The following is a 21,628-nucleotide window of genomic DNA, read 5'->3' as shown; positions in this document are numbered from 1 at the left end:
CAAAGTAAAAAAATACATTGAGTTAAAATCAACGTCTAACATTGTTAGATTTTCACATTGTGTGGACGTTAATATAATGAAGTTTGGCAGGGTTTGAAGTTACAACTAAAATGTTGGTATTTCAAGCATGCCATCAAAGAATCAAGAATGTGTCCCAGAGCGTCCTGGTGGTTCATATTGTTTATATTGCTTAACTTTTCAGTTGAGTTTGGTCTAAATGTATATATATTTTCTACTCTTTGTTTTACACTCATTAAGCAGAAAAGGTTTCATGCTTCTATATTTTTTCAATATTTTTGTTATAATGCCTTGCAGTTTTATGTTTCCCCTTTGGTGTTGTTAAATCCCTTTATTAAGATTATTATGAAGCACAGGACCGCCTAGTGCCTACATGCTTGTGCACTTATTAAAATTAATTATTTGACATTAATTTTGTTAGTAGGTTAGTAGGTTTGTTTGTAGGTTCAAAAAGGTTAAAAAATGTGCCCAAACAAATATGATGACAAAGTATGTGTGTAGTATAAACACTGGGTGGGCAACATATTCAATTAGTTATTTTCCATTTACACTTATTAAGCAGAAAAGGTTTCATGCTTCAAAAATTACTTCAAATATTTTTTCTATATTTTTAAACTTTGAAATGGGTCAATCTGAACCACTACAGGAGGGTTATCTCAAATTGTTAACTCAAAATATCAATGTTTTTTTTCACAGTACATTAAAGCTGTGTAGAATAAACTGTCTGTGACTAAAGATGTCTTATAGTGTACCATACAAAATCAGATATAATATTACTAAATCATCTTTAATAACTTGGAATTGTTGACATTAGTCTTAGCTGACATGCTCTGGCTGTGGGTTCTGTTGAAATACATCGCTGTGACAGTTGGCGAAAATTACCCAACCAGAATAAAGGAACTTCTTCCCACATGTTCTTCAACTGACTACATGAAGCAATGGTGCAAATGCACTAGCCTGTACTTTCACGTACAGAGAGTCTTTGGTTGAATTCGGGATAGATTATTTAGGTGGACAGGGTGTATTCTGTAATGAATATGAGAAATATACAGTGTTGTTTGATAAATCCGTTTTATAATAAGAGCAAATATTACGCTTTGTGTTGCAAATAATTAGATAATGAATCGTTATCAGTTTAGGAAGCTGTGGACTAATAGGTAGACTGTAGGGCAAAGTACGCTGATATGCACAGACATATCAATAACTGATATGTTTGAATTATTTATACAGTTTTAGAATAATTTGTTTACATGTTTGGGTTGCTCATGAAAAACCCTAATTGACTCATGCCCAAATATGGTAAAGCCATCTGCTTTGTAGATGGATAAGGAATTGTTAATGGCAGGCACCAGAATTAAAGCCTTTTAGAAAGTAGAAATAAGGATAAAAAAGAGGATTGCTCCATTAACCTAGAAACACTCTCCAGGTCAACACATGAAATTCCAGGAAAATGCATCAATACAGAAAAATACCAGGAAATAAAACAGGGACTCCTGCCTTCCCGCTAGGAGTGTGTCAGTCATATCAAAGAGCTCAGACCTTGACCTCCAGGTCTCAGTGCCATAAAGAATAAGAAAACTGCTGACATCTTTTCCAAAATATATTAGATTAAACTGTCTACCATGTACACAAAGGAACACAACCTATAGAAAATACTGTATATAGCCCTTATTGAGAAATGTGTCCAGTTTGTTAAGTATCAACCTGGGCAGAGACAAATTAATACTCTACCAGAATATTGCTTGCAGGTACAAGAAAGGAAGTAGGAAGTACATCACTGCTAAACACCAGATTCCACCTCAGGGATGGAGGCAGGGTGAGGCATCAGACGGTGTATAAAAGTCCTGCAGCACAGCAGCACTGCACACACCCATTCTCAAGAGAAGAGGAATCAGACACACAGGTGAGAGATAACATACCTCCTAATGTCGTTTGTTATAATGCCTTGCATTTTTATTTACCCTTCTGGTTTTGTTAAATCGCTTTACTTAGAAATTCTGAGGCACAAGAATGATGCATACATGCTTGTGAATTAATTGAAATTAATTATTTGAAATTAATTTTGTTAAATTTGGGAGTTTGAATATTATATTTATTTTGTCAGACAAAATACAAGGTCTAAAAATGTGCCCAAACAAATATGAGAACAAAGGGCGTATTTGTAAAGTTTAAATATGTGTCTCTGTTACAGTTTCAGAAATGAATCTCATAATATCAATTGTGGTGTTGGGCTTATGCCACACACTCAACTACCCAACTGCATCTGGTGAGTACACAAATGATCAGAAACTAATAAAATAAAAATAATTAAAAAATAACAAAAGCATTATTAATAGAGCATATCATCACAAAGAGCAAAAAACTTTCTTAACTTTCAGTGGAAGTCAATATAAAACATTTTTTTTGCAAAGATTCATGCATTTTTATTGGTCCATTCATTATGAAATTCTGAAACAATATAAAGGCTGTCAAATAACAAATGTCAGATTCAGAATATGGAGAAAAGTGAAAACAGCAACAATAGAGATGCAAAATTTTTGCATGGCACTTACAATATAAACCACAATATTGTACCTTTAATGAAAATATACTTTATAATAAAGATATGTGTCTGGTAAATATTAATAGATTAAGATTGACCAAACAATTGTATTTTTTAGTACACAATACAAAATGTGCTCCCAACACTTACCTGAACGTTCACCATCGTCATTCACAAAATTGACAATAAAAAACACTTGAATTGAACAGAAAGCAGCTTCACAAAAAGTCTTCTTGTGCTGGAACACAGTGAGAATGCATTCTCTTATTACATGCCTAAAGAAAAAAGGTCAAACTGTTCAAACTATAAAAAAGGCAAAATGTAAAAAGGCAACCAGTATAATGATGCTAAACTGTGGCTTTAATTAGTTGCAATTAGTTGCAGTCTGTCAGTTGTGGTTTTGGGTAATACTAAGGAAAGGGGTAAGCCTGTACTCATTTAGAGATCAGTATGAGATTTAAATGTTAATGTAGGGTCTAGAATTAGACCAATATTATTAACATCATATTTTCACCAGCTGTGATGCATACTGTAGCTGCCATATGAAACTGACTCTGCTGTGTGTTTGTGTAGGATCTGTAGAGGAAGGCCTGGGGAGGCCATTCATTCTGGAATCCATCGAGGAGGCCAAAAAAGTGGTGGACGATGCCTACTTATACTCCCGTCAAGTGTGAGTCAGCAGCTCCTAACCCTGGAGCCTGTTTGATGAGATTCACTCATACTTCTGATACTCATCAGTGTATGTGTGTGTGTGTGTGTCGGTGCAGTGTGTTCTGTATTCTTACATGTGTTTGTGTGTTTGCTGTTTACAGGAGTCTGGCACGAGTGCGTAAGGACACTTACATCAAACCGTCCGATAAGCTGCGTCTGATGAAGCAGCCGTCCCGCAAGACCCGGAGTGCAGTGAGAGCCGCAGACTACCTGGAGCAGACCCTCAGGATCATCGCTGAGAAAACACACCACGCCCACAAGAGATCCATCAATGCTACAGGTCTGACATACACTCTCTTTCTCATATGAACACATCTACACCTCCACATACAGATGTATCACTACTGAGGATCCTCAGATCATCAAATGAAGCAAATCTGAATGAACATCAGACAGATTCCCTTTTAATGCTTTGTGTCTGTTCTGTCTCTCAGCCCTGATTACTCCTGAAGAGCTTCGCACTATAGTGCGCCTGACTGGCTGCGCTGCTCAAGTCCAGCCCCCTTCTTGCAGGACCACTCCCCTTATCAACAAGTACCGCACCGCCAACAGTGTCTGCAACAACAGGTACGTAGTGCTCATCTGTTCAACCCTGCCTCATACAGGATCAGAGCGGTACTGCACTTATCAGGGATGTTCCCTATACGTCAATATGGATGCGTGTACCCATAAGTGGTCAATGTACCCATATATAGATAACCGTTCTCTAGCCATGCCATCGGTGGTGTTGTTTATATCATGGGGATGTTTTATTCCACACTTCTAGGAAAAATCCACTTCTTGGTGCAGCAAACACACCCCTAGCTCGCTGGCTTCCTCCCATTTATGAAGATGGTATCTCCCAGCCTGTCGGATGGAACCCAGGCAGGCTCTATAACGGGGTCATCCTACCTCTGGTATGACAGCACTCCGTTTCATTCTCACGAACTTCATATTGTCATCTATTCACCCAAGGAATCCAGGCTTACCCTAGATCTCTTTTCCATGCTTGCTTCTTCTCCAGGTGAGGCTGGTGTCTAACCGCATTGCGAGTACAAAGGATTCTGATGTTCAGGGCGACAGGGAGTACACACATCTGGTCACCTTCTTTGGCCAGTGGAATGATCACGATCTGTCCTTCACACCCCACTCGCCCAGCATCCGATCCTTCAGCAGCGGGATCGACTGTGACGCCAGCTGTGAGCGCTCCGAGCCCTGCTTCCCCATCCAGGTCCGTACTGCCTTCCTGCACTCATGTCTTCCATTAGCTTTTGTTCTGCTCCAATTCATTCAATACTAATTCATCAGTGAATCAGGAATCATACTTATGGGTCATGTTTAAATTAAGGTTAACAGCAGCATGAGTAAGCCTTGTCCTATATGCTTAGATTCCTAATGGAGACCCACGGCTGTCCAAAGACAGCTGCCTCCCTGTGTTCCGCTCTGCTCCTGCCTGTGGTTCCGGTAACAACGCCTTCATTTTCGGTGGCGTGCCCAAAGTGAGGCAGCAGATCAACTCCCTGACTGCCTTTCTGGATGTAGGCCAGTTGTATGGCTCTGATGAGGGGCTTGCACGAGAACTGCGTGACCTTTCCAATGACAACGGTCTCCTGCTCGTCAATAATCGTTTCCAAGACAATGGCCGAGAGCTGCTGCCCTTCACTAAAGTGGACAGCAAAATGTGCTCCACACGCAATCGCATCCTCAACACCACAGGCCTGGAGGAAGTTCCATGCTTTATCGCAGGTTAGTTTTGTTCCTCTTTCGACGTTAAGCATGCTACTCCGACTGAAGTCATTCTTTTGTATATGGTGTAAGCACTGCATACAGCAAATGGCTTTAAGGCTTTAAGGCCACAATCTTTGGCTATAAATACAGAATAATAGAATTATAATAGTGTACAAACTATAATAATCTAAGGTGGATAGTCCCTAACAGTAGTAATACACAATATACTACAGAATATATACACATTAACATATTTTAAAATCATTTCTGTTGTACATTTTAGTTCAGAGAATCTTTAAACATCAGATGCATTAGATTATACAAAGAATGCAACACAAAAAATGGCAGAATAGAATTTTAGAAATTGCAATTTGCTCAAAAAATTATCTTTGCACTGTAGGTGATGCTCGAGTGGATGAGAACATTGCTCTTACCTCCCTGCACACGCTGTTTATGAGAGAACACAATCGCCTGGCCCGCGTAATGCGCCTCCTCAACCCCCACTGGAGCAGTGAAACCCTTTACCAGGAAGCTCGCAAAATCATGGGTGCCTACCACCAGGTACTGCCCACCTACTACTTACTGTTTCAGCATCATCATCATAATGTACACATGTGCAGTATTCACATTGCGGGCAAATTAAATCCAACTTCATGCTACAACCATTATTGCTGCTTGGTACAAAAGGAAAATCCATGACTTATCTACCCAGAGCAGATTTAATCCCTGAAATAATTTATTTTACTCCAATCCTGGATACATTGGATTGGACAGTGCAGACAGTGCATTATTAATGGTCATGACATAGTGGATCACTGACTTGTGGTGAAATCTGGTGAAGACCTGATTTTTAATATCAAAAATATAAATATATATAAAAAATATTGCAATCACTTTTTAAAGTATTGTGCAGCCCCAACACACACAAAACCACGTTTGCACTGCAATAATTCAGAAATTTTGGATTTACAGATTTACATAATGAACAAGTATATAGACAGTGGTCTTGATGATGTTTCTGCTTCACAGATTATAGTTTTCCGGGATTATCTGCCACACATCGTGGGCCCCGATGCAATGAGGAGGATTCTTGGCCCTTATCCTGGGTATGACCAAAACATTGACCCGAGCATCTCTAATATTTTTGCCACCGCTGCCTACCGATTCGCCCACGCGACCATCCAGCCCCTCGTCTTCCGCATGGACGAAAACTTCGAGAACCATCCGCGTTTTCCCAGCGTCCCTCTCTATGAGGCCTTCTTCTCACCCTGGAGAGTTGTCTTTGAAGGTAAGTTCATGCAGAGTTTAGTAGTTTATTTTCCCCACAAACCTGATTTGACTCTGAAGTAGTGCAAGGAGACCGTAAGATTACTCAATATTTGAGGGCTGGAATTGCCCATCTTTACTTTAATGTCTCTATGAACGTCTAAATCTCACCTAATCTGCACATCCAGGTGGAATTGATCCCCTGATCCGGGGCCTGATTAGCCGGCCAGCTAAGCTGAATCAGCAAAACCACATTCTGGTGGATGCACTGAGAGAGAGACTGTTTGCCTTCACCAGCCACATTGCCATGGACCTGGCATCCCTCAACATGCAGAGGAGCCGCGACCATGCGCTGCCAGGTAAACACAGACACATATACACACACATACATACACACAAATTGCTACATTTTATGCCTAGGAGTGTAGAGTCAAGACACTCAGCCCAATGGGCCAGACATTTGATCTCTAGCAGGCCAGACTGGTCATAAGGATTCATGGGTCAATACCTGACCTATTTTCCCATAAACAGTCAAGCAGTTCTACTTTTAGGAACACTTCAGAGAGCCACAGAACCACAGAACCACACTGGGCCTCATTTACCAACCGTTCTTAAAACCCACTTACACAGTTTCAATGAAGATTCTGGCCTTCAGTAGTGTTTTCCTATCTGGGATTTGTTCAGAGAGCAGAGCTGTGAACACCCAATGAGGCCCAATGGTTAAAAATGCATCCTCAAATGTTTAGTAATGAAAGTTTAGTCTATAGACCCATGTTGCATTTGCTTCTTCTTTAGGTTATAACACTTGGCGGAGGTTCTGCAACCTCTCCACACCTCAGAATCAAGCTGAACTGGCCGTCGTGTTGAACAACACTGATCTAGCACGCAGACTGATCGAACATTATGGAAACCCTGCCAACATCGACGTCTGGCTGGCGGGTGTAGCCGAACCTTTTGTCCCTGGAGGCCGCGTTGGACCCCTCTTCTCCTGCCTCATTGCAACCCAGTTCCAGAAGATCCGTCAAGGCGACAGGTACTGTGTTAAATATCAGTAAATGAAATGTGTGTAGAGTAGGAACTAAAGGGTGACTGAGCTCTTTCGGTAGCGGCCCCAGGGCTCTGGAACAGTCTCCTTATTGAGATTCGATGTGCTCCCTCTTTACCGGTGTCAAAAGTATTGACATTCATTCCATACTAGGGTTTTAAAAGACTTCTACAGAAGTTGAAGTATATACTTAAGCTTTTTACATACGTTTTCTATTATATAATATAATATTTAGATTATACTTTTGTATATACTTTGGTCCAACTCATGTTTTAAATGTGGTATAGAAATACATTGAACTTTCTTACGTGTAAGTGTTGGTAATTTGGGTCTTCTCTAATCAGGCTCTGGTGGGAGAATCGTGGAGTTTTCACCAAGAATCAGAGAGCCTCTCTAGCCACTATGTCTCTGGCGCGCATCATCTGTGACAACACAGGCATCAAGAAAGTTCCTGCCGAGCCATTCCGCTTAAAGGCCAGCAAAGCAGAGTTTGTTGACTGCAACAACATTGCGGATGTAGACTTCACTCCTTGGTTTGAGGGTAAGACAAGGCACCAATGAGATTCTCTGTACATGCAAAGACAATCAGTGTTCTATTCTCCTTTGATCATTTAAATGTGAGTGTTTGTTTAACAGGTTTTTTATATTTAATATCTTCTTTCAAGATCGCTAATCGCTCGTCCTGTATAAGAGAGCTAGCTGGCACCTTTGTTTAGCTAGCATTTCCCTGGTAGGTAGAGAATAGCCATCCTCTCCAGCCAGTACAGTGGTCATCTAATAGACTTAATTTATTTGGTCTAACCTACCAAATAACCTTTTGTTTTTTTTAAATCCAGACCGCTATCCTTTGGCCACACCCCCACCCCCACGTTCGAGGACTGATACATATCGCCGCTGTTCAGTGAAAACCATGTATTAAGCCAGAATTATTTACACAGTGTACAGAGCAGCTACAGGGTTCAAACCATGGAGTATAGAGGGTTTTCATTGGACAGCAGCGATATACACTATATGTCCAAAAAGTATGTGGACACCTGCTCCTCCAGAGTTGCTTTTGAAACCAAGTGCAATAACAGGGAGTCTGTGTTTGCTGTCCCTTTGCTGCAGTAACATCTTCTACTCTCCTGCAAAGGCCTTACACTAGATTTTGGAACATTGCTAAGAGGATTTGATGGCACTCGGCCATGATGGCATTAATGAGGTCAGGTACTGATAATGGATGATTAGTTATAGATCAAAATGACTCTCAAACGTATCCCAGCTGTATGGACTGGAGCTCCAGCACTCCAGCAGTGCTTCTCTATGATGATTAAATAAGCTGTGCATGCGCATCTAAATGCCTGTGTCAGTAATGGGTGAACCGGATACTTTTGTGTCTGGATACTTTTGTACATGTAGTGTATATTTACCTTTCTATTGTTCTTGTTAATTTTTGTTTATAGTTAATACCAGTAGGGGTTTCTTATTAAAAAATAAATTTCTTTGTGAAAATGGCAAAGATCAGACATCACACAATTTTGTTTACTTTTTTTTAGGAAATTGTAGCTGTAGGCCTGTTAAACAAATTGTCACATTTTTTATCACCTTGCTAAAGATTTCTGACTTTGCTTCTGGTGTACTGGTATGCTCTGTAGATCCATACTGCATGCACATACATAAAAAAATACCATTTGTTAGGTCATTGTGGCGTTGGCTTACCTTTGGTGTTTGACCTTCTAGGTGAGCGTGAAAGCCAAAGTGCATACAGTGGAAATGAGGTTAGCCAAGCATTATTTCTTATGAACCCTTATTATTCACTGACTCAATCATCCAGAATTTCACACTGCATGAACACTGCATAGGGGGCTGGGGATAGGGTCTATCTGAAAACTCTTTCATTCTTTCCTATCAAATGCAACTCAGGCCTTTCGATTTTGCACTGTGCCTTTGCAGGACAGTTTGCCATCCTCTTCCTTGCTGATTTCTTGGGTTCAGGATTCTCTGATCCACCTTGCCTCTGTTTCTTTTTCATTTCTCTGTCAAACCATCCACAGGAAATATAACTAATCTGTATGAACTATTTTTAGATCTTGACAGAGAGCCACTACCTGGACCCCCAGGACCTAGAGGACCTGCTGGCGAACAAGGTAATTTAATGTTGACCATTAATTAACATTCATTTAATGTTGACCACTAAATGGAGACACAGATCTCATTCCTCAGTGTTTAACAGGAATCTAGGCTAGTGATAATAATTGCTGATGATAATAATTGCTTCACATAGTGTTTTTAAAAGAAAAATCACACAAATATTAAATTATAAGTTCAAGAAACTGGCAACATGAACACAGTTTAGATCAGTTATAACAATTAGAGTGAAAGCAGTAGTGAAAAATGGGAATATTAAAACAATATAAAAATACCAAAAATGGATGTTTATGAAATAATAAACAAATTAAGTAATTAAATTATTAATAATAATAATTAGACATAAATTCAGATCCGATCAGAGAAATCATGCTGAACAAGAAGCAATTAAACAAGATTATTAAAATTTTAATTGATTTCTAGGTCCCCCAGGCTCACCAGGGATAAATGGACTCCCCGGACCCGCCGGACCCCCTGGACCCCCTGGCTCTGCCGCCAACAACACAGCAAAGCAATCTGCCTTCTCTATGAGGCTCGGCCCTGTCTCTTCATCCCCTGTCAGAATTATTACTTTCCGTGACACAGTCTTCAATAATTTTAATGACTACAGCACCCAGACCGGCGAATTCACCTGCAGAGTGCCCGGTGTGTACGAGTTTGTCTTCTCCTTAACAGCACCCCGGTCCGTGGGCACCGTGACGCTGCTGTGCAACAGCACTGTAGTTCTTAGCAGCGTGGCGTCTGTACAAAGCCCTGGCAGAATTACGTACAGTGGGCAGACGGTTGTGTGGTTAACCCCCAGAACTAGCGTAAGACTGGAGGCCAGTCTGGGCAGCAGAGGTCTCTCCTCTGACAGCTCTTTTAATGGCCATCTGCTTTTTACGGCCTGAGAGGTCGCCAGTACCAGAAGTATATCGTCATTTTATACTAAAAAATCTCAAACACGGAAAAACACGTCAATGCACCACGTTCTCTTTGCAGTCCGTAACCAGACCATTTTCAGTGTATTGCTTCTGCGATGTTACGAAAACCAACGCATTTGCATATATCCACCGATTCAGCCTACAGCAATTTAGCCCCGCCCTTAATTGAGTTATGAGAAGTGCTTCAGTCTGTACTGTATTTTAAATGAGGCACAATACAGGGAGGACAATAAGTGCAGGACATGTATATATATATATATACACATTTGCATATATATATATATATATATATATCTCGCAAAAACAGCAGAAAAAAGATGAAGGAAAGAAAAAGCAGTGCTTACTTTCTTGCTATTTTGCCAATTTTTGTCAGCAGGACAGATGTGAACCCCTCGATGCAGAATTCAAACTGTAAATATTATTAATAACGTAATTAATTAATCATTTAAATCATTTTGTGATGCTTAACAAAACAATAAATTCTAGAATTTTAAGAGTTGAACCACAGAGTCAGCTCTGCACATAGTCGGCTCGACTGTTCAAACCTCAGTAAAGCCCTGTCTGGCTTGCACTCAGACATATGGTTTATCAGCGTACAGCACTTTTGGCTGGTTCTGTTACAAGTGCATCTGTGATTTTATTCTGTTTTATTACAAATTTCTAAAGTCTGAAGCACATTTACTATTATAATTAAGCACATTTGCTGTTATGTTTGACAGGCCTGTTGATATTTTACAAAATACATGCTTTTTATGTGCAATATATGTTTTTAGGGTAATCTGATTTTATAATGTGAAATATTCTTGTGCTTTTTACATGCTTCAGTTGAAAATGCAAATAAAAAAGCATACCTCAGCTTACATCTACTGCATTTTTTCATTCCTCATGAAAGAAACTCACAAAGGGTCACAAAATTGATTTTTAGTTTAAGCTCAACCTGGGATTTATTTAAGAAGAGGATAAATGACCTAGATAAAAAATCTGTGAAAATAAAGACCAAAAAAGCATTTGAACAAAATTAAAGAAAAAAGCTACGCAAGACGTTGTTTTGTTATTGCTGTTGTTTTAGTTTCCATTGTCAGTTTTTTTACTGCACTGTATTTCTGTATTTTACAGAGCACTGTCAATAGGAGAGGAAAAAATGTAACTTTCAATTGAAGTCGATGTAAACAGATTTGATTCCAGGTCATTTTTGTAAGGATTCAGTCCCCACCACCGGACACCAGCAGAGGGCCAAGGCGGTGTAGTAAGAAAACAGCTAGGAGCAGCTCTAAAAACTTCATTTCCCAGAAGCCCCAGTGCTGTTTACAGCTGATTAAACACACCTGCTGGGCTCTGCATAAAAGCTCTCCCAAATAGAGGCTCACTGCTGCACCTTTGTAGAGGGGTGGGCGGTAAACTGGTAAAGAGGAAAAAAAAGAACAAAGGAGAAAAAGAAAAGAAAGAAACTAAAAATAAGTTCAGACTTCTTCACTTCTTAAACTCCAGGTCTGAAGCTCACCTCCTTTTAAGTTTATTAATATTAAGCTTTCAGTTGCAGCCTGATTCTCATTGAGTTGTTTATTGTCTCCCTTTGTTCGAGTACACAATGTTGTGTGTCTCCTTTTTTTTGCTGTTCCTGCCCTTTTTTCCCACCACTTCTTGAAGTGATTTCACTTATTCATTTTTTATTTATTTATTTAAACCATACCCCTCCTCTGGTAACACACTGCCCTTTGGTTCATTTGGTTGCCAGTTTGAACCTGGCTTTCAGCACACTAAGCAAAACCGTCGACCCCTGTTGACCCTTCTAGATATCCATTTCTCAGATTGTTTATTAATTTATTTATCTCCCTGATTAAAATAAATAAATCAACAAACCAGGAGCTCTGCTCTTGCCCCCCCCCCCCTGCATTTCTATTGGTCCATTTATTATTGACACAACTGTCAGATTCACATTATATTCAACCCTTTCTGCTGTTGAGAACTAAAATCTAATCTGTTTATTATGATCATGTTCAACACGTCTCAGTCTGTACACACCCCAGCGCTGCGCTGGCTGCATTTATCACGGTTGGTGATTTGTACGTTAGCAACGTCTGAGAGAGAGTTTGAAGTTTGTGATAAAACCCATCTACACAGACGCTACATGGAAAGTATGGGAGACTCTCCACTGCTGCACTTTTTACAACTGAAGTTACAAGAATCCAGCAATGAAAGAAAAATATCAACAAAACATCAAGATGAAGAGCTTTAACTTCATTGAGCAGCGTACCTTCAGGCCAGAGACACCGACCCCCCGACCATTCTTAGACAAACCCAACCACTCGAATGTTGATGTTGATGTTATCATCATCTTATGTTTTGCACCAGAGGAGAACCACCAGCTTTTAAAAAAAGGCTAAAAGCCTTATATGAGATGGGAAATCGCTTCTCACCAGGGTCTGAAGTGGACTTTTTACCTTCTCTGAGTAAATGGTCACCCAGCCCGACCTGCTGGAAGATTGCCCACTAAGGTCCCCTCTACCTGCGTCAGACCAGCTGCCACCTACCAGTCCGACCAGCAGGCCCCCCACCCACCACCACCCATACCAGACCAGCGGCACACCCTCCTACCACTGCTACCTGTCTAATGACTATGTTCAAACCTAAATGGACTCTTAACTATCTGCCACTATTAATATCACCACTATTAACTATCTGCCACTATTTATATTAATATCACTACTATTAACTATCTGCTGTATCCGGTTTGGTCATTTTTATCAATAATTTATAAATAGTTCTGATCAGAGGAGGACGGGTCGGGTCCCCATTGTGAGTCTTGGTTCCTCCCATGGTTTCTTCCTCCAGCTCTGAGGGAGGTTCTCCTTGCCACTGTCGCCGTTGGGGCTCACTGGGGGTCTTTGATCCTTCATGTCTTAATTTTTTTCTTTTTGTCTCTGTCTTTTATTAATTACTAATTATGTAAAGCTGCTTTGTGACGACAACAGTTATAAAAAGCTAATCAAATAAATTTGACTTGACTTTGACTTTTTGGCAATAAGTAAGTTTCATTTCTATTAAGAGAAACATCTGAGAAAACTATAATTTAAGAGATTTACCTCTGATTATTAACGATTATGTAAAATACTGAAAGCAATGGAGGCCCTACGCCTTACCACTGCGCCACCACCAAGCACAGGCAAATGGTGGAGTTGCACCCCTTAAAACAATGAAATAAAAAATGCGGGAAAACCAAACAAAGGAGACGGCAAGATGGCGTCGCTCAGACTGAGGACAGTTGGCAGGTAAAGCGAATGAATGCAGCTCTCGCTCACTCTGGAGAGGGAACTAACTGAAGCAGCTCATTAAGCAATCAAACAAAAGATCAAAGCTTTCTTTGAGCTGTGATCTCTTCAGCTTCTTTCTCTTACAACCCTGTTATCATCTTTTCCTTTGAACTTTTCTTGTTTTTCATTTCTTTCACTTCTGTGTAACGTGTCACTCACCCCTCTACCTTACTGTGTGTCTGATTAGCACTGATTTAGCACTAGGATTTCTGGGGATTCTTCTTCTTTCTTCCCATATGTATCATATCAACCAAGAGGTCCTGTTTTTCTTCTGTCCCAAACAATGCCTTCCTCAAAGTCTTAGGCCGTGTCCCAATTGTGTACCCCCCGCTTATACATACAAGGTATTACTAATCTTACTAGTGCGTGGTTTGGCAGGTTAGTACACTGACCGTTAAAATACCCTCTTTGTACTAACAGGAAGTGATGACTCGTTACTATGCCAACACAGCTACGTCACTGCAAGTTTATTCATCCGCCATCTCCGCTGCACTTGCATCGTTATCCGTCATTTTTTCTAATTGTTCCAGACGTGAGCAGCTCCTCCCTTTTGTTTGTGGGATAATGGTGTCCATTGTAACCACACTCAAAATCAGCCAGTTCTGAGTATCTTGGGTATCTGAGTGCACTCAACTTTGACCCTTTTATCTGTACTACATACTTCATACTCATTTACAGCATTAAGCAGAAGCTCTTCTCCAGAGCGACTTAGAGAAGAGCTTCACTGTTTACTGAAGAAGAACCTCAGCTAGTTTAAATAGACTAAAATTCAGATCCTCTAATTTTAGACTCTACTAAACACAAGTCAATATGCAGACCATAATACTCTTCTCTTCGCCTGAGCACTCTCAGAAGAGGAGGGTCTTCAGTCTGGGTTTGAGGACAGTGAGTGTTGGACTCTGCTGTTCGGACACCCAGGGGAAGTTCGTTCCACCACTTCGGTGCAGGACAGAAAAATGTCTGGACGCTCGTCTTCCGTGGATCTTAAAGGATGGCGGGTCGAGCCAAGCCGTACTTGAAGCTGGAAGGGCTCTCAGTGCAGATCGGCTTTTGACCGTCGCCATCAAGTACGGAGGGGCTGGCTGGTCCAGTCTTGGCTTTGTAGGCCAGGGGGAGTCAAGGATCTGAATCTGATGACCTGGGCAGCAGCTACAGGAAGCTACAGTGAAGAGAGAACCCAGCAGAGGAGGAGGAGGAGCTGAACATGGCTGAACTTAGAGACACTGAGCGGCGGCATGGGTCAAATACGTTGTTGTTGTTGTTTAACATCCGAATCAGTGAACTGGACACTATAGAGACTAAGACATGTAAAGGGGACATGTAAGTGGTCAACAGCAGGGGCCCTGGAAGCCCTGGTGGCTTTTTGCATTTATGATAGACTTCTGACATCAATTTCTTAAGTGTTTTTTAAAGATCTGGTAGCCAACATTCGTCCATAATGAATTGAGTCATTATTCAGATAAATATGCATCTCCTCCGTCAGAGCTACTACATGCTCGGGCTGGTTCTGTCTCCTAACAAAATAACACAGTGATGCAGCCATATATGAACAGAGAGCAACAGCATCCATGGCTTTGTTGGTTTGAGTTGTAGTATTCTCATTGTTGTTGGCTCTGTTGACTTCACTGCAAATTACCTTTACCTAAACGCATTGCCCCTTTCTAAATCAGTACCAGGTGTGATTTGTGGAGCATGCATGTGACCATTGAACGGCTTCTCTCGCTCAGCCTACGTGCCCGTCTAGTCGACAGAGCTTCAGCCCTTCGTACAACCACAGCCTCTCTCATGTTACAGAGAAACGGCTAGGCCAGACATGCCTGGCGAGGCAGGACTCGTAGTAGAGAGCGAGGTCTGTTAACCTTTTGTGTACCAAATCCAGTCACGAGACCCTGACAGACTGACAGCCTGCTGTATTTCATTTAATTGATTGATTTTTTATCAAAATGATCGCTAGGGACAGTTCAGTAGACGCTGGATAGTGGTAGGGACGGTTTGCTCACATCTGTCAGCTTTGATTAGTTAACTAACTGAACCCCTGCCTCACAGACGGCCTCCTGCCTCATCTTTAGTGATGTAAGCCTGTTCAAATACGGGTTACCTGTGCTGTGTCTGATAATCCTACCTTCAGCACACCCTATCCCAAATAAATCTATAAACACTCCAAATCCTTACACAACATAGGTCCTTTTTCCAAAGCACACAGAAATGATACCACCGGGAGAGGGGGGAAGGGTGGGTGGGTGGAGATGGAAAAATAAGGAAAATCTGTATTTTCCCTTTTAACCCTTAAACGGCCCGTGTCCCGCCTGTTAGAAATCCGGTATTCAGAAGGCAGATTCAGGAGTCAGGAGACTGGATCCTCAGTGTTGATGAGTTTATTGATGCACACAGAGATGTACAACTCCATCGGTCACGGTCAATCTAGTCTAGTCCAACCATGTCTAGTCTGAACCAATCTAATCTGATCGATTCCAGATTAGTGAACTAATCCAGTCTGATTAGGGACATTTCGAGAGGACCTTATATACATTAGGAACTGTGGGAGGGGAAAGATTGATGAAGAGGAGGTTAAGGAGGGGTAGGAGGGGAATGAAGGTGAGGGCACTTGGAGTATCAACAGTAGGGCGTGATGGTTATCACACAACAGCTGGTTATTGGTATGACCGTTTGATTGTTGTCACCTTTTGAGGGTTATTTGAATGACCATATACAAAGAAAAAGAGTGACCACTTCAGGCCGGCAGACGAAGGGTAACAAAAGGTGAGTGAAAGGAGTAAGAGAACCATTTGATAACAAGTAGAAACCACATGAAAGTAAGGTTAGAAAGGGCCATATTTTCTCTCACTGGGCCGAAAATGTACCAAGTCCTATTACCAAATAAACAGCCCCATCAGTTTGTACAGAAGGGCCTGTATTTACTGAGTAATGCACCTTTAGTGTGTGATAAGCCTTCCGGCGCTAAGGAGTTAAGAGTTTGCGTGACTACCATTGTATGTCTTCATGTCCACATTTGACACATTTGACAAAAGCAGTTCACCAGAGCTGTTTACAAGAAGTCGTCACGTGTGTTACTCCTACATGTGGCAGTGAATCACGTTCTGGCAGAATTTCCTGATGAATGGACCAATAGAAATGCTCCAAAATGACCTGGTATGCAATCTTTTTACACTTATCCTTCTGCTGTTTTGGATATAATTAATAAATATTATAATATTAGCCTTTTTACATCCAAAAATATGTGGACACCCCTTCTAATGAGTGCATTCAGCTACTTTAAGTTGCACCCATTACTGACATAGATGTGCAGATGCACACAGACATACAGCTTGGCCAGTCCCTGTAGAGTAAAGTACTGCCAATAGAATAGGACTAAAAAACATGATGAAGCTATTGCCACCATGCTGCCTAATTCCAGGCGTGGGCTAGTAGAGGGGTATAAAGCCCCCCAGCGTTGAGGAGCTGTGGAGCAGTGGAAGAACTGTGTTCTCTGGAATGATAGGTGATGGAGCTTCATCCAGTACTTTAGATGGGATGAGTTGGGGATGATGAGATAAGGTGGAGTGGCGCTCTTGCCACTGAATTCAATCAAATCCTCACAGCAATGTTCTTCCAAAATCTAGTGGACAGCCTTCTTCCCTGGACAGTAGAGACAGTTACTCTAACGAGACAGCTTCTAACATCCTGGCAGGTCCTGGTGGTAGGCACCCATGCTTTTGCAAGCTTCCTGGTAAAGGATTCCACTGCTCCAGTGAGGGGCTGAGGAGGATTGGAGATACAAGGTTTTTGCGCAACATCAATGACCTGATAATGACTTGTTTTTTTTATGGTTTGGTCACAGTTGTTTCCTCGTTGTGGTTCTCTTGAACTACATCAATTCAGAAGAAAAATGATCCAATCAGAATAAGGGAACTTCTTCCTCATGCTCGTCAGCTGACTGGAGGAGGCCGTGGCGCGAGTGCACGTAACCGAAGGCCAGAGTGTGTGTGTGAGCCACGTTAAGCTTAATTCTATAACAGATGTGAGAGTAACTGGGGTATTACCCAGAGATTACTTGTGTTATTATCAGTTTAAAAAGCAGAAATAATCATAAATAATAACTCAAAAGTAGGTCAGCGCTCCCTGAGTCACGACAAATGCTGACCCAGTGTTTACACCTGCAGGTCTTTCAGTGATGACCTATATGCTGGACGACCTGTACAGTGTTTCACAACCCGTCTGTGATCTGAGGCACGTTTTACTTACGTCTACATGCTGTCCTCTGTAGATGAATAAAGCGTAACCATAATGAGCTATTTCTCATGGTGTCTAAATTAAAAATCAACCAAATCATTAATTATTTATTTATTTGTTTATTTATTTATTGATCTATTTGATGGGATTCCTGGAAAGTTGGCCGTGATTAAACACAACAACATAGAAAATCCTGCATCCAAATATTTATGGACACCTTTTCTAATGAATGCATTCAGTTACTTTAAGTTGCAGCCATTGCTGACACAGATGTGCAAATGCACACATACAGCCTGTCTAGTCCCTGTAGAGAAGCACTGCCAATAGAATAGGACTCTCTGGAGCAGATCAATAAACATGAGCCTATTGGCACCATGCTGCCTAATGCCAGGTGTGGGCTAGTAGAGGGGTATAAAGCCCCCCAGCAGTGGAAGAGCTGTGTTCTCTGGAATGATGGATGGTGGTGGAGCTGATGGAGCATGATGAGGTGGAGTAATCATATAACACTGTTGTCACTAAATGCAATTGACGAGACTGTGTGTGTGTGTGTGTGTGTGTGTGTGTGTGTGTGTGTGTGTGTGTGTGTTTTGGATATAATTAATAAATATTATAATATTAGCCTTTTTACATCCAAAAATATGTGGACACCCCTTCTAATGAGTGCATTCAGCTACTTTAAGTTGCACCCATTACTGACATAGATGTGCAGATGCACACATACAGCCTGTCTAGTCCCTGTAGAGAAGCACTGCCAATAGAATAGGACTCTCTGGAGCAGATCAATAAACATGACCCTATTGGCACCATGCTGCCTAATGCCAGGTGTGGGCTAGTAGAGGGGTATAAAGCCCCCCAGCAGTGGAAGAGCTGTGTTCTCTAGAATGGTGGATGGTGGTGGAGCTGATGGAGCATGATGAGGTGGAGTAATCATACAACACTGTTGTCACTAAATGCAATTGACGAGACTGTGTGTGTGTGTGTGTGTGTGTGTGTGTGTGTGTGGCCACACATTTGCACATCTGTGTCAGGAACAGGTGCAGCTTAAAATAGATGAATGCATAGACACTAATATGCATAGATCTATGGATGAATACAAGAGGTGTCCACAAACATTTGGACATATAGCTTATGTGGCGATGACGAGCTGGATAAATGACTCGGACTCCAAGTGATTTACACCTCATTCAGTATCCAGCACATTCAGGATGATGGCCTTCCATGATTACTACAACTGCTCAGACCCTCCTAAATATAAAGGCGCTGCAAATGGTTCTAGAGGGAGGGTTATAGAACCATAAAGAACCCTGTTTGTAACGTATGAATTATGTACGAATTAAGAACCGTTCTAAAGGTTTAAAGAATCCTCACTGAATGTAATGGTTTTGACCAGTTTAAAGGTTCTCACACACCTCTAATACAGACATGGTTCTTTACAGAACCTAAAGTAGAATGTCTTCTATTGCACTGCCTAAAGAACCTTTTGAAGCACCTTTAATTTTCCGGAGTGTACTCTGGGACTCTCGGACGGCAAAAAAGAACCACAGTCCAGACGGGAAGTAGGTATGAACAATTTATTAAACCCAAAATAAACACAACGAAGCAAAGGGGGTATAAAGGGAACGTGGGCGGGACAGGAGAGGAGAATGGAGAGGGTGGAGTCAGGAGCTTTTCTTCAGCTCTTTCTCAACTTAGGATTTTATAAAAATGGATGAAACCAAAGAATCTATGAAAAGAAAAGCAAACAAAGATACAAGCCAAAAGAATGAGGAAGGAATCTTCGCCGAGATAAAGCCTTCAAACAAGCAGATCAGGAAAGAGAAATGCTGTTCTGCGACCGGGGCTCTTAGACATGGCACAGGTTACAGTTGTTTTGTTACAGGTGTATAAAATCAAACCCCCAGCCATGACTTCTACCTTTCCACTCACTAAAGAATGAAAGAACGGGAGGTTCTGAAGAGCTCACTGAACTCCAGCGTGGTTCTGTATGTAATAGGAGACACCGCTGCACCAACAACAACAAGTCAGCTGGTGAAATCTCCTCCCTCCTAGATCTTCCCTCCTAGCATCATCACCCCACTGGACTCTGTAGAACCATGCTCTGTGAAGTGAGGGATCACAGTTCTGATGGACGAGTCTGGGCTTGGTGAAGGCCAGGAGAATGTTAGTGCACTGCACTGCAACTGTAAAGTTTGGTTGAGGGGGGATAATGTACGTGGCTGTATTTCAGGTTACAGGTTGGCCTATAGGCCCTGTAGTTCCAGTGACTGAAATTTTGGACATTTTGGACAAATGTATGCTTCTAACTTGGATGTGGAATCATCAGTTTGGGGAAGGTACTTTTCCTCCAGTAATCCTCGTTTATGAATCAGCAAATGTGTTTCCCCAACACTGTTTACTCTTATTGTCACAGTAGCCCTGCTGGTGCACTTTAGGAATCTGGCTTTGAGCTGATTAATGGACATTAGATAAGGCTCCTGTGTGTTCTCAGTGCTCCTACAATGTAAACACTGTATACTGGAACACAAACAGCAGGAAGAAGCAGGTCAGCATTGAGGATTTCTCTGTAAACATTGCAGATATTTCTCAGTGGAGTTTTTACAAACACTACAGATGTACCGGGGTTTATTCTATCGTACGAAGCCGAATTAAACATCTACAGCTTATTCACGTGATACTTTTAGAGCATTTCAGCCTTTGCTTGAAGTTAAATTCAACAGCTGGATTGAAATAGCCTGGCTAAGGGGCGGAGTCAGGCTGGGCTGATTTAAACATTTAACATCGGATCTATTTAATATAAATAGCATCCCATCTGAAACTGTCAAAGCAAATGGAATCCCTCTCTACGACCCTTTCCCCCTAATCCAGCTGCCTTTTCAAACTAAATCCAGCAGATTAGGACTAAACTTGATGCCCCTGTGGTGAGACAAGACCATTCAGACCCTAAAAGGCCACTAGCCGGTGTATCCGGTGCACCACTGTCTAATAGGGCCAGCTCTCCAGACCTAGATTAAGAGATTTATCTGGAGAGGGTTTTTTATTGATGACGAGCCGGAATAAAAACAAAGGGAAATGAAATAGGAGGAACGAGGCTGTTTTTAAAATGTAAGGAGGAGAAAGTTCAGATAATTGGGGGAAAATGTGAGAAGTAGAAGTAAAAAAGTCTGAAAAAGAAATAATGACTCCAGTAAAGTTTAGAGAACCATTATTTCTACTTATATAAGTGAGAACATGATCTGAAGACCGTGGCTAAGTAAAGTCTTCACACTAGGGTGTGTTTCTTTTCTCAGTTAATGAGCAGTAGCAATGTTCTCGTCCAGCTTCATGATGGAGGGAATAATGGTTCGCATTATGAAAAATATGGTAACGGTAAAAGGCGCCAGCAGCTACCACACCTTTGAGTAGCAAGAGCTCCACATACCAGAGGTTCGTTAAATACGGCCAAAACCAACAGCTAATTTCATTAAATCCCCTCCTTCCTTTTAGAACTCAGTAAAAAGGTCACCTACACTATATGTCCAAATGTCTGTGGACACAGTGTATCATGAATGCAACTTAAAGTAGCTGAATGCATTCATTAGAAGGGGTGTCCACACATAAACATATGGACATATACACACGTGGACAAAATTGTTGGTACCCCTCAGGTAATGAAAGAAAAAGCCACAATGGTCACAGAAATAACTTCTGACCAAAGTAATAGTAAATAAAAAAGCTATGACAATTAACCAATGAAAGTTAGACATTGATT

The 21,628-nt window shown here is 41.3% G+C and overlaps 1 protein-coding gene across 2 annotated transcripts; it reads left to right on the top strand.

Annotated features, from left to right (window-relative positions):
* The first annotated feature begins 1,860 nt into the window (after positions 1–1,860).
* LOC140536428 (eosinophil peroxidase-like) lies at positions 1,861–11,105 on the top strand. Of its 2 annotated transcripts, XM_072658215.1 has the most exons (16): positions 1,861–1,921; positions 2,210–2,284; positions 3,134–3,230; positions 3,373–3,551; positions 3,706–3,838; positions 4,038–4,167; positions 4,275–4,481; positions 4,639–4,996; positions 5,379–5,539; positions 6,008–6,266; positions 6,433–6,603; positions 7,040–7,277; positions 7,634–7,830; positions 9,009–9,046; positions 9,356–9,415; positions 9,840–9,956. In XM_072658215.1, the coding sequence occupies exons 2-16, from the start codon at positions 2,218–2,220 to the stop codon at positions 9,861–9,863; spliced, it is 2,319 nt and encodes a 772-aa protein (XP_072514316.1). In that variant the 5' UTR covers positions 1,861–1,921; positions 2,210–2,217; the 3' UTR covers positions 9,864–9,956. The 2 variants fall into 2 exon arrangements, with proteins under 2 accessions (XP_072514316.1, XP_072514315.1); XM_072658214.1 differs by lacking the exon at positions 9,009–9,046 and having other exon boundaries at positions 9,840–11,105.
* Positions 11,106–21,628: the final 10,523 nt, after the last annotated feature.

Source organism: Salminus brasiliensis, chromosome 16 (genome assembly GCF_030463535.1).
Source record: "Salminus brasiliensis chromosome 16, fSalBra1.hap2, whole genome shotgun sequence".
In the NCBI taxonomy this organism is placed as follows: domain Eukaryota; kingdom Metazoa; phylum Chordata; class Actinopteri; order Characiformes; family Bryconidae; genus Salminus; species Salminus brasiliensis.
This window is presented reverse-complemented; position numbering and strand designations above follow the sequence as displayed.

Coding starts and splice junctions, on each gene's coding strand:
- LOC140536428 (XM_072658214.1), top strand. CDS start 2,218: ATGAATCTCATAATATCAATTGTGGTGTTGGGCTTATGCCACACACTC. Junction 4,168..4,274: donor ACGGGGTCATCCTACCTCTG/GTATGACAGCAC, acceptor CTTCTTCTCCAG/GTGAGGCTGGTGTCTAACCG. Junction 5,540..6,007: donor TCATGGGTGCCTACCACCAG/GTACTGCCCACC, acceptor TCTGCTTCACAG/ATTATAGTTTTCCGGGATTA.